At 45.5% G+C, this 26518-nt stretch overlaps 1 protein-coding gene across 1 annotated transcript; it reads right to left on the reverse strand.

Annotated features, from left to right (window-relative positions):
* Window positions 1-5714: 5714 nt before the first annotated feature.
* LOC124550740 (serine/arginine repetitive matrix protein 1-like) lies at window positions 5715-26518 on the reverse strand. The gene is made up of 4 exons (XM_047125461.1): window positions 26456-26518; window positions 21753-21831; window positions 15363-15533; window positions 5715-6145 (listed from the first exon to the last, which is right to left on the reverse strand). Exons 1-4 carry the CDS (start codon window positions 26516-26518, stop codon window positions 5715-5717), a joined length of 744 nt encoding a protein of 247 aa, XP_046981417.1.

The following is a 26518-nucleotide window of genomic DNA, read 5'->3' on the forward strand; positions in this document are numbered from 1 at the left end:
TACGCCATTTTGGTGATAAAGACAATCCATCATCTTTCATGCATCAAGCGTTAACAACTATTTACAAGGTATACGTGACAATGTCAGTCTTCTTTAAATATACATATATACGATGCACAACCTATCAAATGATGCCTAATTACGTTTGTAAATCATGGCAAAGTATATAGATGAGTGCTTGTAAGGTGCGAAATTATAGCCACCTTACAACTGTGCAAGACACGGATATGCCGCGTACTCGTGTGAGACAGCGTTATCATCGTCTTCGAGATATTGAAAGGAGCATCTTTTGTTGTGGGTTTCCATTTGGCCGTCTGGTGGTATCGTGCTGTATCTACATTTGTGCGGTTTTCATAAGCGACAGTGGCCAAATGTCCAAATGCATTTATTGTTGTCGGATTATAGGCACAGATGTGAAAGGGTTACAATTTTTTGTCGAGAATATGAAGATCTTCCGTTGTGGTGGTGTGGCGTGGGCGACCAGAGCTTTGACGGCGGGTACGCCTGCCCTCATGTGCACAGTGCAGCGATTGGCCACTGTCACGAAGTAATACTGACATTTGACCATTTCTTCTGGGTGCTTCCATTTCTTTTTGTCGGGCAATGTATTTGGTTTATACTTCCGAAAAAGTATTTTTCGTGAAAAAAATCGATGTGGGTTTTTTAGTTCTATGTCTAGGTCATTGCAAGGTATCCTTGGGAGCACCAGAAATAATGCTATACAAAGTAAGGTACATGAGTACTGCCCAAGTTACCTGGACCACAGAAAAGATGAGTGACACAAATATTAATAGCTGCAATCGCTAACACTGAACAAGGCCCCAGCCCCGATGTTTCTGTTGTTCTCTTCAGATTGTGCACAGCTGAGTTACCTTCTCTCTAACCATAAGATACCATGGTCTTTTGGAAACAAAAAAATTATGTCCTGCGGTTGGACGAAAGCCCTGGTTCAAAATGTTCGAATGTGTGTGAATTTCTAAGGGATCAAACTGCTGAGATCATCGGTCCCTGGACTTGTACGCTACTTAAATTAACTTAAACTAGCTTATGGTAAGAACTACACACACACACTCATGCCCGAGAGTGGACTCGAACCACCGACGGGTGGGGCCGCGCAATCCGTGACAGGGCGCCTAAACCGTGCGGCCATCCTGCGCGGCGAAAGCCCTGGTCACACCCGCCTACGAGAAGCCATCCACAGATCTAACGACCGGTGTCTTGTGCATCTAGTCGCACATCCTTTACTCCATCTCATGGTGCATGGCGGAGGTTAATTTGTGTACCACTGCACATCGTCTACGGCTGTCACTTTTCACCTGTGCTGTGCCTGTCGCGAATGGTACGCGAGAAGAACTATTGTTGGCAAGCATCCATGTTATGGGCCGGCGGGTGGAATAAGAAATACTGTTCGCTGTCTTTTACAAGAGCCAGAAAACTATTTTTGCGGTTAGCCAGAAAGCGATGGAGAACATACTGAGAATCATTTCCAGTCTGCAGCTCCACATCCCTTCTACTAGGTATTTACTCAACGGAATCAGAAACTATTATAAATGACAGTTTCCAACTGTAACTGATTGATATATTTGATAAAATTTCACACGCACAACAAAGTAATATCCCTGACAATAATAACAATGTCTCTACCATAAACAGCATTATGAGAGGCGACCTCTGCGGTTAGATCCCATTAAATGGTCTTTAGCCCCGACTTCTAACAATCAAAGTTAATTGCTCGCCACAAAAGTGGAAAATAATGTCACCACTTGTCACGTGGTTTTGTTAACATTACCGGCGACAGACAAACAGTTCTTCTACAAAATCTAAGCGATCCAGGACGGTGTACAGTCCTCGCGAGTTCACAAGGGGTTCTTTACTTTACCTCCGGGTTGGAAGTCGTCGTTGAGAACGCAGCGTTCAGTGATTGAGAGCACTTCTTCTGCCTATACTTACGCTGAGACGTTATTAGAACTCCGTCCTTGTGGCTGGGTGTTCGCGTTTCTCGTTTGTTGGAAACAGAGATGAGAAGACAATATAAGAGTGTATTAGTCAGAGGGCCACCTTCTTCCGTCCTAGTGTTTGAAAGAGTTTTATTTTGTGGCTGGAGTTGTTCCATCGATGCAGACGAGTACGAGAACCATTACTTCGACACACCTGACGCAGTACATTCGGTGATATCGCAAATTGCTTCGGCTTTTTAGGGCTGTAAAGCTAAATAGCGGTGATCACGTTAGTTTTTCCACTGAGGTTCCACACCACTGTAGATCATCTTTGAAAGTAGTGTCTTCTAGTGTCTGGTACGTAGATAATGTCAGTCATTTCGCGTTATTTATGTTGGATCGCGTGGCCATAAAAGGGGGCAGAGTTGGGCAATTGATTAATAATTATACTTAGGAAATACAGACATTTGTCAGAAAGGGTGTTTTTTTAATCTGCAATAAACGTATAATAAGAAACAATTTTATCATTTAGTAGTATTAGTTGCCTTCATCATTCATTTATGTTTAGATCGTAATTTATGAAATTAAGAGATCCTAAGATCTGCTTCAGGGGGTAGTCAGACGGCCAAATCTGCATTTTAGCGTTTGTTATTTTCCGTTGCGCTCATTCATTTTTACACCCGCCTGTAGTAACATCATGGAATACAACCAAGAAGATTCGCCAGTAGTTAAGGCTCTCGGCCATGATAGGCTTTATGGACTTGGTTGTTGCTTTAATGAGACAGATGACGTAAGGAATAAAATTCAGCATGTCTATTAACAGTCTGTGGAGGGTCTTGAAGCTTCCGACACTTTGGTGAAGAAGACTACGAATGCAACAGATGTTAGCAACAGTTTGGTGAAGGTGTGGGTAGTGGTTGATCCTTTGTTGAGCCAGCCGATGAAAGTGTGTCACAAGGGAGAGAAAGCCTGACGAGCGTTTTGGAAAGAGTTGACGCTTCAGTTAGTCAGCGAAAGTTCGGGGTAAAAGTTGGCAACAATCTGGTGGAGTGATCGGAGGCTTTCCCGGCGTATGTGTTGTTTCCAGCCGGATGCGATTGTTGAAGTCCCACGATATTTCGGCGAATAACCTTTCCGCGATCATCAGGTGGTTCTGATGGAATAGTCTGTCTGCTCATTATCAGTGTTATTTATGTCCATCAGTCGGGCTTCGATTCCCTGCGCCGACGGTTTGGGTGCGGCCGCCGACAATCCGTTTGCGGTCATCGACCCAGGTTCGCGCCCACCCCGGCGCGGCGACGGGTGGTGGAAGATGCAGAATCCCGTGGAGTGTCCTCTGCGGCCGTCGTAGAAGGGTCTTGTGTCCGCTTGTGGCGCGACTCCTTGATGGAGTTAAGTAATGGTTGCCATGCCTTGCTTAGTTGAAAACCTGTGTCTCGGTTTATGAGGTTGTCCGTTACGCCAATTTCAATGGCCTCCTTGAAGATGCGGTCCCAGTAGAAACTGGTAGGGACCAGAATCTTGGTCTCCTCGTATTTGGCGTTGTGCCCAGTTTCCAAGCAGTGTTCTGCCAGTGCCGATTTGGTGGGGTGGCCTAGGCGCGTGTGGCGCTGGTGTTCTTTTCAGCGGTCTTCGACCGGATTGGTTCAAATGGCTCTGAGCACTATGGGACTTAACTTCTAACGTCATCAGTCCCCTAGAACTTAGAACTACTTAAACCTAACTAACCTAAGGACACCACACACATCCATTCCCGAGGCAAGATTCGAACCTGCGACCGTAGCAGTCGCTCGGTTCCAGACTGAAGCACCTAGAACCGCTCGGCCACTCCGGCCGGCGACTGTTCGGATTGTTTGACCGATGTAGGATTTGCCGCAACCACATGGAATATTATATACGCCCGCTTTCTTGGGGGCAAATCCGTCATTCACTGTCCCCAGTAGGGCCCGTATCTCGGATGGTGGTCGGAAGACCGTGTCAGTTTTGTGTTGTTTTAGCAGTCTCCCAATTTTTGATGTCGCGTTGACTGCATGCGGTAGAAAGGCGAGTCTTGCTTCCGCATCTTTATACTGTTCTTCATCTGGGTTTCTGTAGTGTTTCCGTCGTCTGAGGGCTGTCTGAGTCTGTCGTTTGCTGTATCCGTTCTTGTGAAACACATTTTATAGGTGTTTGAGTTGTAAGTAGGCTGTCTAGGTTTTTATGTCGGTAACGCCAGGTAGCGCTCTATATGAAAATCACTGGCTGTGCTGTGTGCAGTCTGTGGCTGGGTGGCATTGTTGGAATTTGCTATTGTAGTGTTGGGCAGTTGGCTGTTAACAGCGCATAGCGTTGCGCAGTTGGAGGTGAGCCGCCAGCAGTGGTGGATATGGGGAGAGAGATGGCGGAGTTTTGAGAGCGGATGATCTGGACGTGTGTCCATCAGAGACAGTAAATTTGTAAGACTGGATGTCATGAAGTGATATATATATTGTGACTTTTGAACATTATTAAAGTAAATACATTGTTTGTTCTTTATCAAAATCTTTCATTTGCTAACTACGCCTATCAGTAGTTAGTCCCTTCAGTAGTTAGAATCTTTTATTTAGCTGGCAGTAGTTGCGCTCGCTGTATTGCAGTAGTTGGAGTAATGAAGATTTTTGTGAGGTAAGTGATTCATGAAAGGTATAGGTTATTGTTAGCCAGGCCCATTCTTTTGTAGAGATTTTTCAAAGTCAGATTGCGTTGCGCTAAATATATTGTGTCTCAGATTAGTGTTGATCAGAATAGGTAAAGAGCGAAATGTCTGAGTACGTTCAATTCTGCTCAGCCGTTTGAATATCAAATAATGTAAGAGGTTTATCAGCACAGTCATTCATTAATTTTTCTAAGGGGACGTTTCAGAGTTCTTTGCAGACTTTGTTCATCTGATATCGAGTATTCCCTATGAACCAGTGTGTTGAGCATCCCGTTGAGTTGTGCAGCATTGTGGCAACACGAGGCATGCAGATATAGGTCCGTATGTGGAGGCTTGCGGTACACGCTATGACCCAGTGTGCGTTTTGATCTCCGCTCTAGGAGTACATCAAGAAAGGGTAATTTCCCTTCCTTCTCGATCTCCATGGTGAACCGTATGTTGTCGTGGACGGAATGTAGATGTTCTAAAAATGTCTGTAGATGATCAGGTCCGTGGGGCCAAATGACAAATGGTAGCACATTCTTCCACAAGAGCCGAAACCAATGGAGGTACAGATGTTGGACACTGGGATGCGGAAAGAAGTGGAAACTCTAGAATGAGATTTTCACTCTGCTTTTGAGTGTACGCTGGTTCGTAGGAGAACTTCTGTAAAGTTTGGAAGGTAGGAGACGAGGTACTGGCAGAAGTAAAGTTGTGAAGACGGGGCGTGAGTCGTGCTTGGGTAATTCAGTTGGTAGAGCACTTGTCCGCGAAAGGCAAAGGTCCCGAGTTCGAGTCTCGGTCCGGCACACAGTTTTAATCTGCCAGGAAGTTTCACATCAGCTCACACTCCGCTGCAGAGTGAAAATCTCATTCTGGGCACGGGTTTCCGTTCGGTCGCTTGAAGTTCCTCCTCTTCGAAACTCTCCATAAATAAGTTGGCAACCACTGGTGAGAGAGGGCTCCCCATAGCCACACCGTCGGTTTGCTCATATTATTGGCTTTGAAGACGAAGTAGGTGGATATAAGTACGTGCCTGAACAGTTGTGTCAACTCGGGACCGAATTTCTCGCTGATAAGGTGAATCGAATCTCCTAGCCGGACCCTTGTGAATAGACACAACATCAAAGCTCACCATGATGTCTGTTCCTCGTAGGGTTAGCTCCCTGAATTGGTAATGGAGGGTTACGAACTGGCTGACACTTTGTCGAGCGACACGGTGAGAACGTCAAAACACTGCTACAGTCTGGGGAAGTTTTCGGACGTGGCCGAGGCTTTGGTGAGGCGGACGGCGTGAGGGGCAGAGGTGCGGCAGGTGGCGGAGGGTGCGCTGCGCCGGGGACGCTGCGAGGCGGCGGCAGGAAGGGCCGGCAATCGATAGCGGCGCCGGCGCCGGCGGCCATTGCTGCCGGACGTCGCGACGCCTGCCGCCACCGCCGCCTCTGAGGGACCGGGCACGGCGGCCGGACCTCGGCGTCGACGTGTGGGGGAGCGGAGGGGCGGGGGTAGCGGCGGGGGCGGCGAGCGGAGTGGCGGGAGCGGGGGTGGAGGGCGGCTGTGAGGGCGGGAAACACCGCGGCCACACGCCGTCAGAACACTCCAGCTGGTTCTCTTCAGCGGCTGGAGAATCCGCAGTCACACTACTTTCCAATCTCGTTTACTCTGAATCGTTGCTTGGGGCTACCTGACCAAATGCCCTCTCCGCTCCTATATTCCACCGTTTTCAGTGACGGTCATTGTGGTGTCACCGCCAGACACCACACTCGCTAGGTGGTAGCCTTTAAATCGGCCGCGGTCCGTTAGTAAACGTCGAACCCGCGTGTCACAACTATCAGTGATTGCAGACCGTGCGCCGCCACACGGCAGGTCTAGCCTAGAGAGACTCCCTAGCACTCGCCCCAGTTGTACAGCCGACTTTGCTAGCGATGGTTTACTGACTACATACGCTCTCATTTGCAGAGATGACAGTTTAGCATAGCCTTCAGCTACGTCATTTGCTACGACCTAGCAAGGCGCCATATTCTTCAAGAATGTATTCTGAACAGTTAATATTGTGAATCATGTACCGTCAAGAGGGACGTTCAACATTAATGGATTAAAGTTAAGTATCGAACTAATTACGTCCGATTTGTGAATTCTAATTCCTTGTCATGTTCCAGACCTCACGTCAGTATAGTTCTTCCCTCCTCACGCCAGCCTGCGTGAGCTAAAGCGCGTGCATTTCGGCCTCCACTAGTAACACAACAGTCATGTCACTTGCATCTTAATGTTAATTATTTCGTTTCGCTTCTTGAAAGAACAGCTTCATAATTACTCTGAGCCACAACTGAATTACCTCGATGTGTTGCTTAAACCCGATCTGGCGAGTATCCCAGAAACTCGAACAGTATTCGAGAACAGATCGCACAAGCACTCTACATGCGGACTTCTTTTCTATATGAGTTATGCTGCCCTAGAGTTCTTCCAATAAACCGATGCCGGCCGTTCACCTTTCCCATTATCAGCCTTAGGTGTTAGCTGAATTCCGTGTCACCTTGCAGCGTTATTGTCTTGACATTTAATCGACTTCAGTGAGTCAAGTAGCATAGCAGTAACACTGTATTCGCCCGTTACCAGATTGTTTTTGCTACACATCTGCATTAACTTACATTTTTCACATTTAGTGCAGAAATACTGTCTAAGCCGTACCGCGTCCTACTAAAGTGATTCAACGAGGACACTTTACAGTACGCTACAGTGTCGTCAGCATTCAGTCGCAGGTTGCTGCCCATCGAATTCTTCAGATCGTTTACAGCAGTCCTATCAGATTTCCCTGGGGCAGTCCTGACAATAGCTTCGTCTGTGATGAACACACCTCGCCCACGATAAGGTGCCGGCGAGAGTGGCCGAGCGGTTCTAGGCGCTACAGTCTGGAACCGCGCGACCGCTACTGTCGCAGGTTCGAATCCTGCCTCGGGCATGGATGTGTGTGATGTCCTTGGGTTAGGTAGGTTTAAGTAGTTCTACGTTCTAGGGGACTGATGACCTCAGCAGTTAAGTCCCACAGTGCTCAGAGCCATTTGAACCATTTGAACCATGATAACGTACTGGGTCCCATTGCTTAAGAAGTCTTCAAGCCACTCACATGCACTACCGATCAAAAATTTTCGACCATGCTAAAAACTATGTACATTACTTAAATGTACAAACACATTCTACAAACTAAACAGACCAATAAAATAAATATTTTCCCTATTATTGCGCACAATACAATATATTTAAGCTTTCAGTCTCTTCAAAGTATCCACCCTTTCCCATCAGAACACTTGCAAAAACTCTTCGCTTTCTGGAGGTAAGATTTTGTAGTGTTTTTGCAGGTATTGCAGTCCAGCGCGTCTGTAAATTATTCCACAGATCTGCATCATTACAAGGCCTCACTTTTCCGATCTACATGTCAAGTTCGTCCCATAATAATTCAATTGAATATAAGTCAGGTGACTGACTTGGACAAATCACATTCTTCAGTTCCCCACATTTATCCTTTCTATTGTCATACACCACGCACAATTTAGAAGCATGTTGGGGATCATTGTCCTGCAGCAGAACAAACCCACGACCAATAAGTGTCTTGCCAAATGGAACTGATCAGGTACACAAACACACTGCTACACGCACACAGTGTACTGCGAACTGATTGGTACACACACAGCTGAAGGAATGAGACCTCTTCAAATGTAGGTACATTGTTGAGCAGTATCTTCTGACACCCTTTCTTCATTGATGTTCTATTAATTCTCGCTACATCACCGACTTTATCATCTGGAAAACATCCCGACCCCTTAACGGATCCTCCACTATGATTCATTACTGAAGTCGCATTGAATCTTCGCCGGCCGCTGTGGCCGAGCGTTTCTAGGAGCTTCAGTGTCGAACTACGCGGCTGCTGCGGTCGCAGGTTCGAATCCTGCCTCGGGCATCGATGTGTGTGATGTCCTTAGGTAAGTTAGGTTTAAGCAGTTCTAAGTCTAGGGGGCTGAAGACCTCAGATGTTAAGTTCCATAGTGCTTAGAGCCATTTGAACCATTAACTCTTCATACGTTCTCCAGGAAGTCGAGAAACACTCGATGATGGTTGTCAGCTTCTTCAAACTTAGATTGGAGCTGCTCGCATACCATTTGGTTCCTCACAAATTTCAGTTGCAGTACGAATCGTCTGCCGTTTACTCTGTATACGTATGAACTGATGTTCCCTGCATGATAGTATTCAGCGTCTTCCAAATCGCGGAACACGGGCATTGGCTACCGGTTTGCTTAAACATCTGCAGCGGCTAGACCACTGTAGATTTGGCTATGCCAGCTTTTGTTGCTATTGTCCTACTGGAATACCTTTCCTCACGCAGAATTACATCACTTTTTTCGATTCCAATCTCTTGCCTCCGTCCCATTAGGAAGTAACGTGGTGTGAACCTGGTCAGGTATACTAACACACTGCTACAGACACACAATGTACTGTGAACTAATGAGAACTGATTGCTACACAGACAGCTGAGGAAATAAGACTTATTCGAATGGAAGTGTCTTACGTGAAGGCATGTCAGTGTTATTGTGCATACTCGTCAGCGCGCCGCTGTGCGAACAACCAGTCACATGCACAACACAGATGCTTAGTACTTACACGTCTGTTCTTGTTTTATTACGAGGAGGAGGATATAATAGAAGTCCCTGTTTTAACTGCAGTCTAATTCTCTGTAAAGGACAGTAAAGAGAGGTGGGCCACAGAGTTGTGCTGCAGCTGTCGTCACAGGGAAGCTGGACAGCAGAGGAAATGATTAGCAAACAAACAAATACAGTAAACAGAAGTTTTACTTAACTGGTAGCTTTGCACAGTCTCCGGCACCTCACTGAGGAACTGGGTTAATATGGTAAAGATTTGCATATTTTATTCGTTGATTTTAAGAAGGCCTGTGATTGCATACATCGCAAGAGCCTGCTCAACTGTTTAAGGGAGTTTGGCATAGCAGAGAAACTCATCGATCTGATAAAGATCTGTCTGAACACGTGCAAAGGTGAAGATGGGAAATCACGTAACTGAGGAGTTTGAAATTGTGACAGGACTCAGGCAAGGAGATGGGCTGTCCCCTATCCTGTTCAACTTTGCCCTCGAGAAGATCGTACGCGAGACCTTCCAAGAAAACGAAGGGATTGAAATCGGAGGAAACAGACTGGGATACTTAGCCTATGCAGACGACTACTCTCTAGGTCGGAAGAGGAGCTGGAGCAAATGACCAAAGCACTAAAGGAGGCTGCCAGCAAATTTGGGCTACACATAAACGAAGCCCAGACAGAGTACCTCGTTATGACGCGTGGTCATTGTCAGACTGCTGATCATCTACAATCACAGCACGTTGGGGACCAGTCCTACAAGAGAGTGCAAGAATTCAAATACCTAGGGGCACTTTTCACTGAGGTCATGTGAAGCAATGCCAGAATACAAGCAGGAAACCGATCTTACCACAGCCTAGCACAGCTGCTTCGGTCCAGATATCTCACCAGACAGTTCAAGATTCGACTGTACAAAACCCTGATACAGCCGCCGGCCGGTGTGGCCGCGCGGTTCTAGGCACTTCAGTCTGGAACCGCGTTACCGCTACGGTCGCAGGTTCGAATCCGGCCTCGGGCATGGATGTGTGTGATAGGTTAGTTAGGTTTAAGTAGTTCTAAGTTCTAGGGGACTGATGACTAGAGATGTTAAGTCCAATAGTGTTCAGAGCCATTTTTCTTCTGATCCAGCCTGTTGTTCTATATGACTGTGAGACATGGAGTATCCAGAAACAGGACCTCCATAAGCTTCTTGTTTTTGAGAGAAAAGTGCTTCGGAAGATCTTCGGTCCAGTTCTGGACGCAGATATGGGGGAATGGAGGATCAGATACAACCGAGAGCTTGAGGAACTATACCAGCAGCCCAACATAGCAGGAACTGTCAAAGCCAAACGAATGCAGTGGGCCGGCCATGTGGCCCGGATGGAGGATCACAGATGGCCTTGGAAGCTCCTGGATTTTTCACCTACAGGAAAGAGACGCCCAGGGACAATGAAGAAGCGTTGTAGGGATGGACTCCATGAAGATTTAAACCAAGTGTCAATAGCTGTGAACGGATGACGGATGGCAGCAATGGACAGAATACAGTGGAGGAGGAAACTTGTAGATGCGCGCGGTCCACTGGGGCTGATCACATAGTAGTAGTGTAAGACGTCGTGGTCTCCTGACCTTCATTGCTTACATATTCTGCCCTCACAATCATATTCCGCACATCAAGACGCTTCATTCGAACCCAAACTCGGTAAGATAAAATCAATGTTGTATGAATTCTTGTAAACGATATGCAATTAACAAGTAAGCGCACCGTAGTTGAAATACTCGAGGCTGGCGTACACACATACATTCCAGACACAACAGTCACAGAAGCTTTTAGTTCGGGAGAGAAACCGCACAATGGGACGCCAGTCCCTTCAGGGGACGACCCAGCCTATGTCGGCCAGTGACCGCCCGTGTAGCGGACATCGTGGGCCCGAGTGAAAGGGGGGAACAACTCCGTGTTCGGCTTAAAATCAAATTCCGCTACATTGTGTGGGAGCGACCAGCCTACGCATTCTTTACACACAGCACGCAGTTTCAGAGATTTTCACAGGGTGATGCTACAGGTTTCCGGATTGGTCGCCTTAAACGAAACGTCATTCTCCCGTTTTAGAAGAGCAATGCTGATTGGCAGACGATATTTCTGACGCCTTGAGCTCAAGGAATAATGGAAGAGACCGAAAGATATACCCCTCCACATCTGGCGTGGAGAGGCGCCATTCTGTTGTCGCTCTTGGAGCAAGGAACAAGTCTTTCCTCAGTACTTCACCGGGAGAGCACCTCTGTCGAGAGTGAATCGAAGTGCTACTTTATATTGAGTCCTTGCGATTAAGCATTGTTCACTGTGTTGGCCAACACACTTATTGTGTGGTGTGAATGGACAGAGTTATAGTTAAACGACTGCGAGCGAATTTTGAGTGGCATCGCAGTGGAATGGTTATCTGACTGGTGTACCACGCCAATAGTTAGACTAAGGGCGAATAGGAATCCTTGACTTCATCAAGCCATAGGGAGAGTTTGATTGGCGAAGGTCAATCCAGATAGAACGAGAGTTATCTTATTTGTCAGCAGCGAATGGCGTAGACAGCAGTCATCACAGCTTACGGTATTGTGTGCTACAGCTATTGCGAGCCCCATATTTCCTCCACAACAGTACACTTCACTGCATTTCACACACGACAGCCTCGACCGTACCTAGCAACACTCTAAAGGATAATTATTCAAGTTGAGTAGGCATGCCTCTCAGCCATTCTGCCAAGTCAACAACCATCTTAAACTTTGTATAGAAATTTCATTAGCGAATCCTATCCTTGAGAGGTAACTTCACATTCCGAAAAGATCCAGGATATAACTTGTTCAATTCATAACTAAAAGTGCCATTGTGATTTCTCAGAATTTTTGCAAAATAAATAATAACTTTCGTTAGTTTCATGTTTTTCATATACTAACTAGCACTACTCCAGTACCCAAGTATCCCACTAGTTACATAAGAAATTTTGTGAATTTTTGTGTCATTTCCTTACAGTGGACGACTCCAGAAGATATTTATTGCTGAAAGTTTTTCAGGCATTTCTCTTTAGAACGTTAGGTGCGCCTGTCTGACTTCTGTAGTAGTGTGAGGGTGTAAATAGCATCTTGCAGGAGCCACAGGGTAAAGGGTACATCTCAGATTAATCCGTTGCGCAGAATAACAGATCAACCCCACACCTCAGAGTAGTAGTAGTAGTAGTAGTAGTAGTATTAGTGGTAGCTTTGCCCAAGCGTTACAAAGAAACTTTACAAACAACAAACAGCAAAAAATCCATCTATTACGAGAAGCAAAAGCGCCGTGTAGTGTCTGCTTGCCGCTACTAACGCACGAGCGAACTGTCGAAAGTTGACTAACAATGAGGGCTGCATCTGCCGCCGGCCATCCCATGGCGCGGAGGGAGAGGGCGCTCGTAGGCAGAGCTAGTGGAGGCGTGGCTCAGAGGGCGCGCATCATTGGATCCGGCGGGTCCCTGCGCAACTGCTACTGGAGTCTGTCGGAAACGTGCGTTCCCGTTGCCATCTCTGACGCGCCGGCGAGTGTGGTACCAGTATATGATACCATATCCATTGTTATGACAGCTGATCGAAAACTTTTGACCAATAGTGTATATGGGAATCCATTCTCTATGCTGGGCCATTCCTTAACGGTTTGCACTGGGCCATCATGTCATACGCTTTCTGGTAATCTAGGGATATGAAATCTGCTTGTTAGTCTTAATCGTTATTTCACAAGATATTATGTGAGAAAAGGGCAAGCTAGATTTTGCACAAGCAAAACTTTCTGAGTTCGTGCTGATTTATGTGCATAAGCTTTTCTGTCTCAAGGAAATGTGGTATATTCCGATGTCCACTCTTTTACCCTTGTTGTATCCAAGAGTCACCTCCACTTTTCTCCATGGACTCGGAAAGTTGCGTAGGGCGAGAGATTCGCGATATACAGGGTGATCAAAAAGTCAGTATAAATTTGAAAACTTAATAAACCACGGAATAATGTAGATAGAGACGTAAAAATTGACACACATGCTTGGAATGACATGGGATTTTATTAGGAATGATCATCAAAATAAAATAAGAGCTCGAACAGAAAGGTTTAGGTGTTCGTTTTTCCCGCGCGCTGTTCGGGAGTGGAATGGTAGGGAGATAGTATGATTGTGGTTCGATGAACCCTCTGCCAAGCACTTAAATGTGAATTGCAGAGTAATCATGTAGATGTAGATGGAGATGTAGAACAAAAAAAAACATAGTTCACAAAATGTCCGACGGATGGCGCTGGACAGCAAAACGTCAGTAACTGCTCCCGTGACGGGTGAGAGGTACGCCGATATGTTACAGAATCGCATCATTCCCAGCCACCTGCTGATGAACACCTGCTGGAACGTACGAAATGCGGGAGGCTCTCCACTCTATATTGCTAGACGCGTGAAATCTCCTGCGCGCGTCGTTTGGTGATGATCGTGTGCTCAGCCGCCACTTTCGTCATACTTGGCCTTCCAGGTCCCCAGACCTCAGTTCGTGCGATTATTGGCTTTGGGGTTACCCGAAATCGCAAGTGTATCGTGATCAACCGACGTCTCTAGGGATGCCGAAAGACAACATCCGACGCCAATGCCTCACCATAACTCTGGACGTGCTTTACAGTGCTGTTCACAACATTATTCCTCAACTACAGCTATTGTTGAGGAATGATGGTGGACATACTGAGCATTTCCTGTAAAGAACATCATCTTTGCTTTGTCTAACTTTGTTATGCTAATTATTGCTATTCTGGTCGGATGAAGCGCCATCTGTAGGACATTTTTGAACTTTTGTATTTTTTTTTTTTTTGTTCTAATAAAACCCCATGTCATTCCAAGCTTGTGTGTCAATTTGTACCTCTCTATGTACATTATTCCGTCGTTTATTGTGATTTCCCTAAATCACTCCAGGCAAATGCCGGGATGGTTCCTCTGAAAGGGCACGACCGACTTCCTTCCCCATCCTTCCCTAATCCGATGGGACCGATGACCACGCTGTCTGGTCTCCTTCCCCAAAACCAACCAACCAACCGTCGTTTATTCAGTTTTCAAATTTATACTGACTTTTTGGTCACCCGGTATGTGATGTAAGTGAGGGGCAGTTCCCGAACTGTACTCTGACTCCAACCGAATTGAAATTCCATCCGTACCTCTTTCTTTTCTAGTCTATTGGAGACTTCTAAAGGCCAGGGTTGCTTATTTCTAAGTCATCTACATGGGAGTGCGATGGTCAAACGATGGTACATGTGTACGTTGCTTCTGCGAGAATGATTTTTTTCACTAAATTTGTAACTATAACTTGCCTTTTGCGTCTTCTAATGTAACAACAGACTGGTCGACGACTGATATAGACGACTCTATGACGACTCACAGATAAAAAAATTCTTTAAATTATTGTGGGAAACGACAACCGAACAATAACTCGCACTACTTTGTAGGAGCTGTGATACTGGAGGCGTACCATCAAAACATCGTGCACTCAATTAAGGAGACAGCAAGAGCAGGTAAGATGGACTATAACGCAGTCAATACCTCATGAATCGAAGTTTCTCACAAGAATAAAATACAGAAACATAGGAAAGAAAATTGAGGATGTGTCAGACAACGTTCATTTTGGCCTTAGGAAAGCTTAAAGCAGGAGGAAGGTATTTCTAATGTTGCGATTGATAGTAGATGCGAGCCTTTACAAAAATTCAGATACGCTCGTAGAATTAGTGGGCCTAGATAAAGATAAAGCTTTCGACAATGTAAAATGGCACAAGGTGTTCGGAATTCTGAGGAAAAACTCGAGTAAGTTTTATGGAAAGACAGAAAATTTACAATGTGTAGCCGGCACAGTAGCTCTGCATGTTCGGTCAGGCAACCAGCCACTCTCCGTAATAAGAATCTGAGTGAAATTGTCATCAGTGGAGGAATGACGAAGAAACAGATAGATAGAAGAGAGAAAATGGGGTAGCTTTTATGACCAGCAAATAAAGTGTTACGAGTCCCGCATTCGAAACAAGCCTTGCTTGAATTTCTAATAGGAATCTTCAGCAGTAGCTCCCGACGGCTTCTGGCATAAGTTAGGCTTGCGCGCTTCCGATACCCAATCGAAAGCGAAACGTAACCTCACTGTCCGTCGCCAAGCAACATTCTGCTCGGCGTCCTGCTACAGGGCGCTCGCGCGGTACGGCCCCTTCACCCGACATCTCTGAGAATCGGCTCGCGGTCGGTTGCTGCTCACCACTGAACTCGAAGAACGCCACCGAGCAACTGCGAATAGCAGCTATGCGGGTCTCGAAGGCTACAGGCACATACAGGACCGTATTTTAACCGATGCCTGCATTGTCAATCTGGCGGTGGTGAGTAACACGACACTCGCATTGCAAGACGGCCTTCGTTTCGACCCTGCATTTTGGCCCCTTCAGATACCCAGGCATCTTATTCTTTGCCGGTGAGTGCTCGTACTCTATGCTTCTCTTAAATCATTTCGTAAGAAGAGCTTACTAGTAGCTACAATCGTGAAACTAATTTGACCTTACACTTACATGGCTTTTGTGTACTGCCGACAGTCTACAAATATGGCGAACTGTGCTTGCAAATTCTACCCAGCCATTTTCATGTGTTAATTGTGTCTATTGGGGCTTTCTGACTCTTTTAAGTGTACTTGGAGAGCATTTACTCGTATTTGCATTGTGAAGACTGCAAGTACTAGTTTTACTAAGAATTTTTATTTTTTAAATATCCTTGTTGCTTGGCGTGTAACCGGCAGTGTTACTTACGCTGCAGGAGTTACAAATATTGTTTCATTGGAAGCCACTTAGGAACTTTGTTCTTTTAAATTTATTGAGAGATCTTTTATCTTTGCCCATTGGCTCAATAATGCTCTCCTCTGTGTGGGCGCTCTGGTTTTAACAGTCATCGCCCACTGGTCGCAACTGCGATCAAGTGGGCGTCATTAGTTGAATCAGTTGCCGGCCGCGGTGGTCTAGCGGTTCTGGCGCTGCAGTCCGGAACCGCGGGACTGCTACGGTCGCAGGTTCGAATCCTGCATCGGGCATGGGTGTGTGTGATGTCCTTAGGTTAGTTAGGTTGAAGTAGTTCTAAGTTCTAGGGGACATGACCTAAGATGTTGAGTCCCATAGTGCTCAGAGCCATTTGAACCATTTTTGAACTTGAATCAGTTACCAACTAATCTTGTAGTGTGGGCATTTCTGCTTCAAGCTAATAATTAGTGCCCAGCACTTGTTGTTGAAATCACTTCAGTGTCGTTTATCGATTTCATTTCTACAAATTGTTGTCTGCTCTTATACTGTTATGTAATTGTGACTCACTGATTTGAACCTAGCACCTATCGCCTGTCTGCGTTAATTTTATTCCCATATAATTTTCCTAATCAGGATATTTTCCCTCTGTTCTTGCCCAATATAGGTGGGGACAGAGCCATTGGAGACCTAGCAGTCAACTGATGTTAACAAGCTGCGACATCGTCGCGAAAAACACAGTGACCCGTATAAGTAATAAGTTTCTTTAGTTTACGTCTATGGTCACAATCTTTTTGTTTAACAGATTACCGGTTTCGGTTAATGACCATCATCAGATCTGTTTCATAAAAACAAAGTACTATGTTAACATCTGATGATGCCACTATGGCTGCAGTACATTAGGACTTTGCTTTTATGAAACAGATCTGATGATGGTCATTAAAGACCGAAATCGGTAATCTGTTAAACAAAAAAGATTGTGACCATAGACGTAAATTTAAGAAACTTATAACTGATCTTAAATTGTACCAGTCCTAATTGTAAGAACTTTCTTATCCGATTAGCAGTACATATTAAGGGCTCTCGTTCTTCTTAAAGCAATGTTAAAGAATAAATTACTTTTTTGGTTGATCTTTTGTTTATGAATAAACGTCTTTTTTCGTACAGATGTTGACTTTGAAACCTCCTGGCACATTAAAACTGTGTGCCGGACCGAGACTCGATCTAGGAACCTTTGCCTTTCGCAGGCAAGCGCACTTTCCCCGAGTTCGACTCTCGGTCCGGCACACAAACTGCCAGGAAGATTCATATCAGCGCACACTCTGCTGCAGAGTGAAAATCTCATTTGACTTTGTTACCCAGCACCCTATCGTTCCCAGTTCGAGCCAGCTATACAGTTTCAGTAACAAGTCACCCTCGTTCTACCAACGGCGTGTCAAAGAGTGCGGAGAGGCGGACGGAGGTTCAGGGCACTATCTTTTCCTTGCGGTGGGAACTGCCCCTAAATGGCAGAAGTGTAGGTAATAATCAACGGCATGAGTATGCAGAAGGCAATGGCAACCACTGCATTTGTTGCACATAACGTCTATCCACTGGCTTTTATGTCTGTAATTGGTGATCTCTCTATTGTCAAAAGATTCCATATTAGTCCCGCATTTGGATCTCCAGGACAGGACTGCCAAGGTGACGGAGGAGAAGGAGGAGGAAATGATCATGACAAAAAGATGCAATAACTAAGGAAAGAGTAAAATTATACGAATCGGAGTGCGGAGTGTCGGAAGTTTAAATGCCGTTGGGAAGCTGGAAAGGCTCTGTTTAGATATAATATGGATCAGTGAAGTGAAACAGAAACAAGATAAGCATTTCTTGCAACGGCCTTGCCGCAATGGATACACCGGTTTCAGTGAGATCACCCAAGTTAAGCGCTGTCGGGCGTGGCCGGCACTTGGATGGGTGACCATCCAGCAGCCATGAGCCGTTGCCATTTTTCGGGGTGCACTCAGCCTCGTGATGCCAATTGAGGAGCTACTCGACCGAATAGTAGCGGCTCCGGTCAGAGAAAACCATCATAACGACTGGGAGAGCGGTGTGCTGACCACATGCCCCTCCTATCCGCATCCTCAACTGAGGATGACACGGCGATCGGATGGTCCCGATGGGCCACTTGTGGCCTGAAGGTGGAGTGTAAGCATTTCTTGGCAAATTAACATAAGGTAATTTCGACAGCAACAGAAAATGGTAGAACAAGAGTAGGATTAGTTATGAATATGAAGTTAGGGCAGGAATTACTGTGAACAGTTCTGCGATAGGGTTGTTCTCATCAGATTCGACAGGAAACTAACGTCGTATACGATAGGTTAGGTGTACATGTCGATGTACAAGCAAAAGCCGAGTGATTGACGAAGCGTATGAGGATACTGAAGTGATAATTCAGTACGTAATGGGAGATGATAAACTAATAATCATGCGTGACTGGAACGCGGTTCTTGAAGGAAGGAATTGAAGAAAGACTTATGGGATGACATGATCTTGGGGGTACGAATGATAGAGAAGAAAGACTAACTGCGGTATATTTCAGATGGTGATAGCGAATACTTTGCTGAAGAACCATAAGGAGAGGAAGTTTCTTGGAAAAGGCCGGGAGATACGGGAAGATTACAGTTAGATTACATCATGGGCAGGCAAAAATCAGATATTGGATTTTAAGGGGTACCTAGGAGGAGGTCACATTTTAGTTATTGGAGAAGAGTAAACTGAAGTTTAAGAGGATTAACCGGAAGAATCATGTGGAAGAAATAGGGATACTGCAGTATCGATGAGTCTAAGGATGGGGGTACTGCACTACTGAATACAACAGTCGGCAGTTTAGTTGGAGAGAAGTGGACATCCGTAAAATGGAAAATCACAGATGTTGGTCAGACTTAGGTAAAAGGAAGGCAACTGCGAAGAAATCTTGGGTAGCTGGAGAAATACTTCAATTGATAGACGAAAGAAGGAAGTACAAAAATGTTCAGGGAAAGGCAGGTATTCAGCAATGTAAATCAGTTAGGAATAAAATAAATAGTAAGTGCAGGGAAGCGAAAGCGAAGTGGTTGCAGGAAAAATGTGAAAGAATCGAAAAAGAAATGATCGTCTGAAAGACAGATTCAACATACAGTAAAGTCAAACCAATTTTTGACGCCATTAAAAGTAAAGGCGTGAACATTAAGAGTGCAATGGAAAACTGTTAACGCATAGGAGAGAGTGGATAGGTGGAAAGAGTCTATTTAAGGCCTCTATGAGGGGGAAATTTGTGTCATAATGTGACAGAAAAAATGGAGTCAATGTCGAATTCGTGGTGCATTCATTTAGAGAGTCAGTTGCAAGAACTTTCGTAGACTTGTGATCAAATAAGGCAAAAGATATTCATAACATTCCGTCGGAATTTCTAAAATCATTAGTCAAAATGTCAACCAAACGACTAATCAAGTTGATGTGTAGAATCTATGAGTCCGGGGACATACTATCAGACCTTCGAAGAAACGTCACTCGGTCAGTTCCGCGGCGATCACAAGAGATAAGTGGTAGAACTAACGCACACTCAGCTTAACAACTCACGCAGCCAAGCTGCTGACAAGAATAATAAACAAAAGAATGGAAAGGAGAACTGAGGAACTGTTAGATGATCAGTATTACTTAAGGAATGGTAAAGGCACGGGAGGCAGTTTTGAAATTGGTCTTGATAATGGAAGCAGGACTGAAGAAAAATCAAGATCTAGGAAAAGCGTACGACAGTGAAGGTGAAAGATCTTCGCAATTCTAGGAAATATAAGATCAGGCTATAGGGAGAGACGGGTAATTCGGTATCTTTAGATGAACCGAGAGGGGATAATAACATTAAAGGACCAAGAACGAAGCGCTCTGATTAAAGAAAATTGACAGACAAGAATGCCGTCTTTCGCTGCTACTTTTCAGTCTATGCGTCGAAGAAGCAATGACGCAGATAAAAGGAAGTTTCAGCGGCCGTCTTGTCATTTGGCTATCCCAGGATGACTCATGGTCAGACTCAAACTTCAATATGTCGGCGATCACAAACGTGACGAAAAGCATTACACAGGGCAGGAATTCCTGGCACGCCGGATCAAACCAGTGAGAAGACCGATGAGAAAAATAAGTAAATGAAAATAAAAAAATCAGGGAAAAGTAAGAATGGAAAACTCATACGGAAGTGCTCCGATTAAAAATTTCTTCAGGAATGCCATACCAAGGAAAATACAGTCACTGACGATAGGTGCCATGGAGGTGAGAAATTATTACGTATCACCCACTGTTACAAATAGCTCCTGCCTTTTTCTCTGGGATTAATATCGCCTGACCTGGCAAATGTGACAGGGTGTTTGAGTGTTCGTCACACCAGGATCATACATGTATGCCCCGCAAACGCGGCTGTTGTGACTATGGATGTGTCCACGGAATACTCATAACGAAGATGCGGCAGAGATGACAACACCTGGTCACCAAAAATGTTGAAATAAACATCCATTTCATGTTCACGGAAGAATGTATGAGTTGGCTCAAGTCATGGTACGAGAACCAGCACGAAAACATCAAACGACCATCTTCGATCTTAACTGCACCATCTACACAACTCGGGTTAAACGCCTTATTATGCCGTCGCTGCATCCAATGCCTTACTCCATTGCTAATAGTTTGCGCGTAGCGGCGAGTGAATATGAAAACGTTGCACGTGGACTTGAAGGCCTCACAGAACCGTGCGGTCTGCATAAAACGACATCGGTAGAGGCAGGCAGCTGAATGATTCTGTGTGTAGTTTCCTTTCCGCGTTTATTGACTGCAAAGCTAGCAGGTGGCATTCAACCTCTCAGTAACCATTGTTTGGAATTATCATAGAAATAAATACTCGAGTTCTGGCGTACTTTTTTCTGTTCTCCCTCATTACTTTTACATCCGGTCGTTTATTTTATTTTCATATTTGGAGAGCTAAGTCAGTTCTACGTAATAATTTTCATAGGCATTGGCAGCGTTACAGCAGTCAAGACACGAGATATTTCAGAGTAACATTCTCAGTCAGAAAGCATACCAGCCGCTGTGGTCGAGCGGTTCTAAGCGCTTCGGTCTGGAACCGCGCGACCGTTACGGTCGTAGGTTCGAATCCTGCCTCGGGCATGAATGTGTGTGATGTCCTTAGGTTAGTTACGTTAAAGTAGGTCTAAGTTCCAGGGGACTGATGACCTCAAAGTCCCATAGTGCTCAGAGTCATTTGAACCATTTGAACCAGAAAACGTTTTTTCACCAATTATAGCTTGGAAGTCTCTCTTATATCTGATTACAAAGGCTAGAGTAAGAAGTGTTTCACGAAGAAGATAAGCAAGGTACGCCGTTTTGTTGTGGTCTTGAGGCCGAAATTCCACGATATGGCAAATGTCTTACAAAACCGTAAAACCATATTCAAATGCTACTCTTTTGGTGCACTGTGTTTGTGTGCCTTTACTGAGGACGAATACAGGAAGAAGATCTAAGTACGGGGTAGTAAGACGACACCAGAAATTCCTTTACGCGATGCCTTGGAGCGCAGACACGCTCGTCAAATCTTTGAAGCTTATTTTGAGCCAGTCGCTCGTCTCTTTGAGTCATTTCCGCCACTGACAAACGGGGACACCTAAAATGATTGCCTCTTATCCTTCTCGCGTAGCGAGAATTAGCTAATTAGAGTTGACAGCTTATTCAAGAAATTTCCGTTCGCGTTTCGCGCGGTCTACGTTTGGTCATAGAATCTGATGCCAGCTCACGATATTTTTTTTCCTTGCGGCAGCGCTCACTCTTTTTTTCCACACCATCCTGCGAAAAAAGAGAAAAGAATTTTTGTAGGAAAAAATATCGCCGTGCGTAGCCGCCGCGCAGGCGAATGCAGTAAATATTCCAGGAGGTCCTCTTTTCTCGCTTAGTGACTAATTAGTTCAACCACGTAACCCAGCTTTGCGACGGACGCGAGTTGGCGAAAGAGGTTGCATGCGTTCACCCGCGGTATTTTTTTTTTCGTATCAAAGATTCTTTTTTATTCCTCCATATTTTGTCTCCTAAAAGGAAACGCCATTTCTCAAACTCTGCAGCAGCTAGTTAGTACCCTTTTGCGGACAACAGACGTGTTGCATAAACTGAAACAGGATCTTCCATCATCATTCCTCATCCAACCTCTTTCTCCCTCCAACTCTTATTCGCTGTCGTCTAAATGCTTCCCCACCCCTATTTTTTCACATCTTCCCTTCCTCCACGCCCCTCCTCCCTTCCTGCAGCTTAAACGCACGTTCCTTCTATCATTGATCGCCGCTTGCTACAATTTTTTATTTCCGTTTTTTTACGCTTCGAGTTCCTGAAACAGATTCTCAGAAACGCTTTCTGTTTACTCAGGCTAGAGCCGGTGGTCAGAGGAAAAAAACGAGGGAGAGAGAGTGGAGAAAGAGAGGAGGAAGATTTGGAAGGCACGTGGGGGAGGAGGTGGGCAAAGAGGTAGAGAGAGGAGGGAGGAATTGGAGAGAGAGGCGACTTGTTGTATGAATAAATATTCTGTCAAGCGTGGGCCAAATTTACGCAGGCGATGAGGTAATTAGGTTCTCAAAAACTCGCGGACGCAGGGCCGCTATGTTTCTGGCTGCTGGCGCGGCCAAAACACACACACTAACAGGCGTATACGCACACACACTGACACATACGCAGACACGAGTGCATGCATTGCGGACGGGACGAAAAATTTCGGAGACCTCTGTCGTTAATTACCATCATAAAGCAGGCCAGGAAGCAAGCTGTATGAAGTATCCCAGAGCTCCCCCTGCCCCCTCGCAACCCCTTTCTCTGCCGGGAAGCGGTTTTTTATTCGGGGTCGGAGACCGCCGCCGAGTTGCAAGAGTCGCGGCGGGCTTGGTAATTACTTGTGCCGGACAGGCCAACCGTGAGCGGGGCGGAGGCGGAGGGACGTGTCTGCCGCGGGGGCGGGCGCGCTGCGGGGGCGGGTGGAGGTCGCGCCGCTAATTAGCTGAGTGGTGCGACTGCCGTTGCTGCAGAGCACGCGCCAGTTGGTCCGAGCACAGAGCGAATTCTGTCTGTGTGTGTGCGTGTGTGTGTGTGCGTGTGTGTGTGTGTGTGTGTGTCAACACTCGGCGGCAGCGGCGGGCGTTTACTGCGCGTCCAACGTCGGGGCCGCGTCGCCATGGCAACCAGACAGGAGCTCCAGTGGAATCACCTGCCGCGGTCGTTTTCACTGAATTCTGCTCTCTGTTTCATCTCGCTCCCTCTCGAACTCTCGAATCCAAACACCCTTCATTACAAGGCGATTCAGCTGCCACAACATTTCTCGTTTTATACAACCCGCAATGTTACACTATTGGTTTTTGAGCCGTGGCGCTCGTTAAAAGGCTGGCCGCAAGATGAGACGCAAGTCCGTGACGTGACGCAGGGGGGCTCACGCCAAATTCCTCACGGCAGCGTGAGTCACGGCGACAATCATCGCAAGTTGGATCGCAGTTTCAATACGCAGTTTGCTGAGGAACTCTGGCTCTTGCAGAGATTGCGACTACTTCTGCTATGTTAATAGATATAAGTTCAGAATCGGATTCCGATTCTGAGTTCGAAACTGTGTGTTACATCGCTTTGATGAAACAAAAAGCAGAAAAAAGTGCGTACATGAGAAGAAGACTAGAAGACTAAGTCATGGGGAATTCGCTTTAGCCGGCCTTGCGGTTCTAGGCGCTGCAGTCTGGAACCGCGAGACCGCTACGGTCGCAGGTTCGAATCCTGCCCCGGGCATGGTTGTGTGTGATGTCCTTAGGTTACTTAGGTTTAACTAGTTCTAAGTTCTAGGGGACTAATGACCTCAGAAGTTGAGTCCCATAGTGCTCAGAGCCATTTGAACCAATTCGCTTTAGCTAAGGAATCTGATGATGAAAAATTCACGAACTATTTTAGATTAAACCGTGATATATATGTGTGTGTGTGTGTGTATAGCCACTAACCTCCGAAAGCTCTTGACCGATTGCTTTGAAATTTTGACACAAGGTTGCATTTCAATACAGGATGGTTTTTAGGTACTTATTTCTTTAATATATTATATATAACCTATAAACATGTAATTTTTCACGATTTTCGTAACAATGTTTCCCGTTATAAAATTTGTATAAATTCGTATATTATCAGAAATGTACTCGGACGTCAGTTTCGATTCTATATTGATATCAAAGACGTGGTTAAATCCATCTATTCCGTTTTCACTGGTAGATATGGAGGGCTACACGCTAGTAAGGAAGCTAGGCATCTTTTTTGATAAACATTTAACCAGGACAGAGCACATCACGAAAATTTGCTACAGAGTTTTAACAATGTCAATGTAGAATGTTACGGTTCTAGGAGCTCCAGTCTGGAACCGCGCGACCACTACGGTCGGAGGTTCGAATCCTGCCTCGGGCATGGATGTGTGTGATGTCCTTAGGTTGGTTAGGTTTAAGTAGTTCTAGGGGACTGATGACCTGAGATGTTAAGTCCCATAGTGCTCAAAGCCATCTGAACATTTCTTCTTCTTTTTTTTTATGATGTTAACAACGAATTACAATTTCGTATGTCCGTTTCCTTCGTCACTTCCTCCCACTTCTCAGCTTTCAGCTTCGTTTTCAAGTAATCTCCAAGTAACTTTGCGAACACGTACGGCTTCAGTTAGCTTTTCCTCCATTTCGAACTACCAACAGCCAGTACCACCGTGAGCCTCGCAGTAAACTCCGTACAGGAGACTGCGGTCCGCAGGGTCACCAAGTGCAGCAACTACGTCACGTCATGCTGCACCCTAACGTGCGCAGCACCATTCAGTTGTGTGGTTCGCAAAAACTCACCTTGAGTCACCCTGCGTCACCTCACGGACCAGCGTCTCATCTTGCGGTCCGCCTAACGTGCGTAGGACCAATTCATTCAGTTGTGTGGTTCGCAAAAACTCACCGTGAGTCACCCTGTGTCACCTCACGGACCTGCGTCTCATCTTGCGGTCCGCCTAACGTGCGTAGGACCAATTCATTCAGTTGTGTGGTTTGCAAAAACTCACCGTGAGTCACCCTGTGTCACCTCACGGACCTGCGTCTCATCTTGCGGCCAACCTTAATATTGGCTGGTGAGGTGACACAGGGTGACTCACGGTGAGTTTTTGCGAACCACACAACTGAATGAATTGGTCCTACGCACGTTAGAGCGCAGCGTGACGTGACTCAGTTCCTGCGCTTGGTGACGCTGCCGACCGCAGTCTCCTGTACGCAGTTTACTGCGAGGCTCACGGTGGTTCTGGCTGTTGGTAGTTCGAAATGGAGGAAAAGCTAATTGAAGCCGTTCGTGGTGATGACAATACAGAACTATAGGCAACTAGCGGACCCGGCTATACTTCCGCAGTTGCTAAATATGGATGGGAAATGTATATGCAACCTACACTGTCGTCAATGGTTTTGACTGGGCGTTATGAGTCAATCACTCAGTCAATGAGGACAGTGCCTTTTACATCATATAAAGACCTCACATGTTCTCAAATCTCTGAAAACAATTTATCCAAGGAATAGTTCCTTAAGAAAGTTCGAGGAAACGAGAAATATGCTTTAAATTTATATATTAAAAAATGAAGCGATTGAGTTCGCATAAAGACTGTAATACCCTTGGTTACTTCATTTGGGTATATAGTAACCCTAGTTCCAATGCTTTCAAGTTTGGACACAACGTTGCACTGGACTACGAGGATGTAACTGTAATATATGAATTTATACAAATTTTATAACGGGGAAACATTGTTACGAGAAGTTGTGAAAAATTACATGTATATAGGTTATATATAATATATTAAAGAAATAGGTACCTAGAAACCATCCTGTATTAGAATGCAACGTTGTGTCAAAATTTCAAAGCAGTCGGACAAGAGCTTTCGGAGGTTAGTGGCTATACACAAACCAACAGAACATATAGAGATATATCTTAATCATAATAGCTTACCTTAAAAACACAGCTAGTTTCTCCTTGGTTCCAATCGGCCTTGTAGCGTTGCATCCCTCTCTGTCAATTTCATTCTTGACGAGACCATGCACTTCTTGGAATTTATCACAGTTTAATGTAAAATAGTTCGTGAATTTTTCATCATCAAATTCCTTAGTTAAAGTGAATTCCCCATGACTTATTTTTCTTTTCATGTACGCATTTTTTTTTTTTTTTTTTTTTTTTTTTTTTGCTTTTTGTTTCATCAAAGCGATGTAACACACCGTTTCGAACTCAAACCCAGAATCGGAATCCGATTCTGTACTTATATCTATTAACATAGCAGAAGTAGTCGCCATCCCTGCAGGAGGCAAAGTTCCTCAGCAAACTGCGTATTGAAACTGCGATCCAACTTGCAATGATTGTCGCCGTGACTCGCGCTGCCGTGAGGAATTTGGCGTGAGCCCCCCTGCCTCACCTCACGGGCCTGCGTCTCATCTTGCTGCCCGCCAAATGGCGCGCCAGTCTCTTGGATGCCCAT

Source organism: Schistocerca americana, chromosome 9 (assembly GCF_021461395.2).
Source record: "Schistocerca americana isolate TAMUIC-IGC-003095 chromosome 9, iqSchAmer2.1, whole genome shotgun sequence".
Classification (NCBI taxonomy): domain Eukaryota; kingdom Metazoa; phylum Arthropoda; class Insecta; order Orthoptera; family Acrididae; genus Schistocerca; species Schistocerca americana.

Bases quoted from the DNA above. Each gene is read 5' to 3' on its own strand.
- LOC124550740 (XM_047125461.1), bottom strand. From the start codon at position 26,518: ATGGGCATCCAAGAGACTGGCGCGCCATTTGGCGGGCAGCAAGATGAG. The intron at 15,534-21,752 runs GTAGACCGCGCG...ATGTGCCTGTAG, and splicing joins ATCAGATTCTATGACCAAAC to CCTTCGAGACCCGCATAGCT. The intron at 6,146-15,362 runs GTGAGGTTACGT...CCGCCCTCACAG, and splicing joins ATGTTGCTTGGCGACGGACA to CCGCCCTCCACCCCCGCTCC.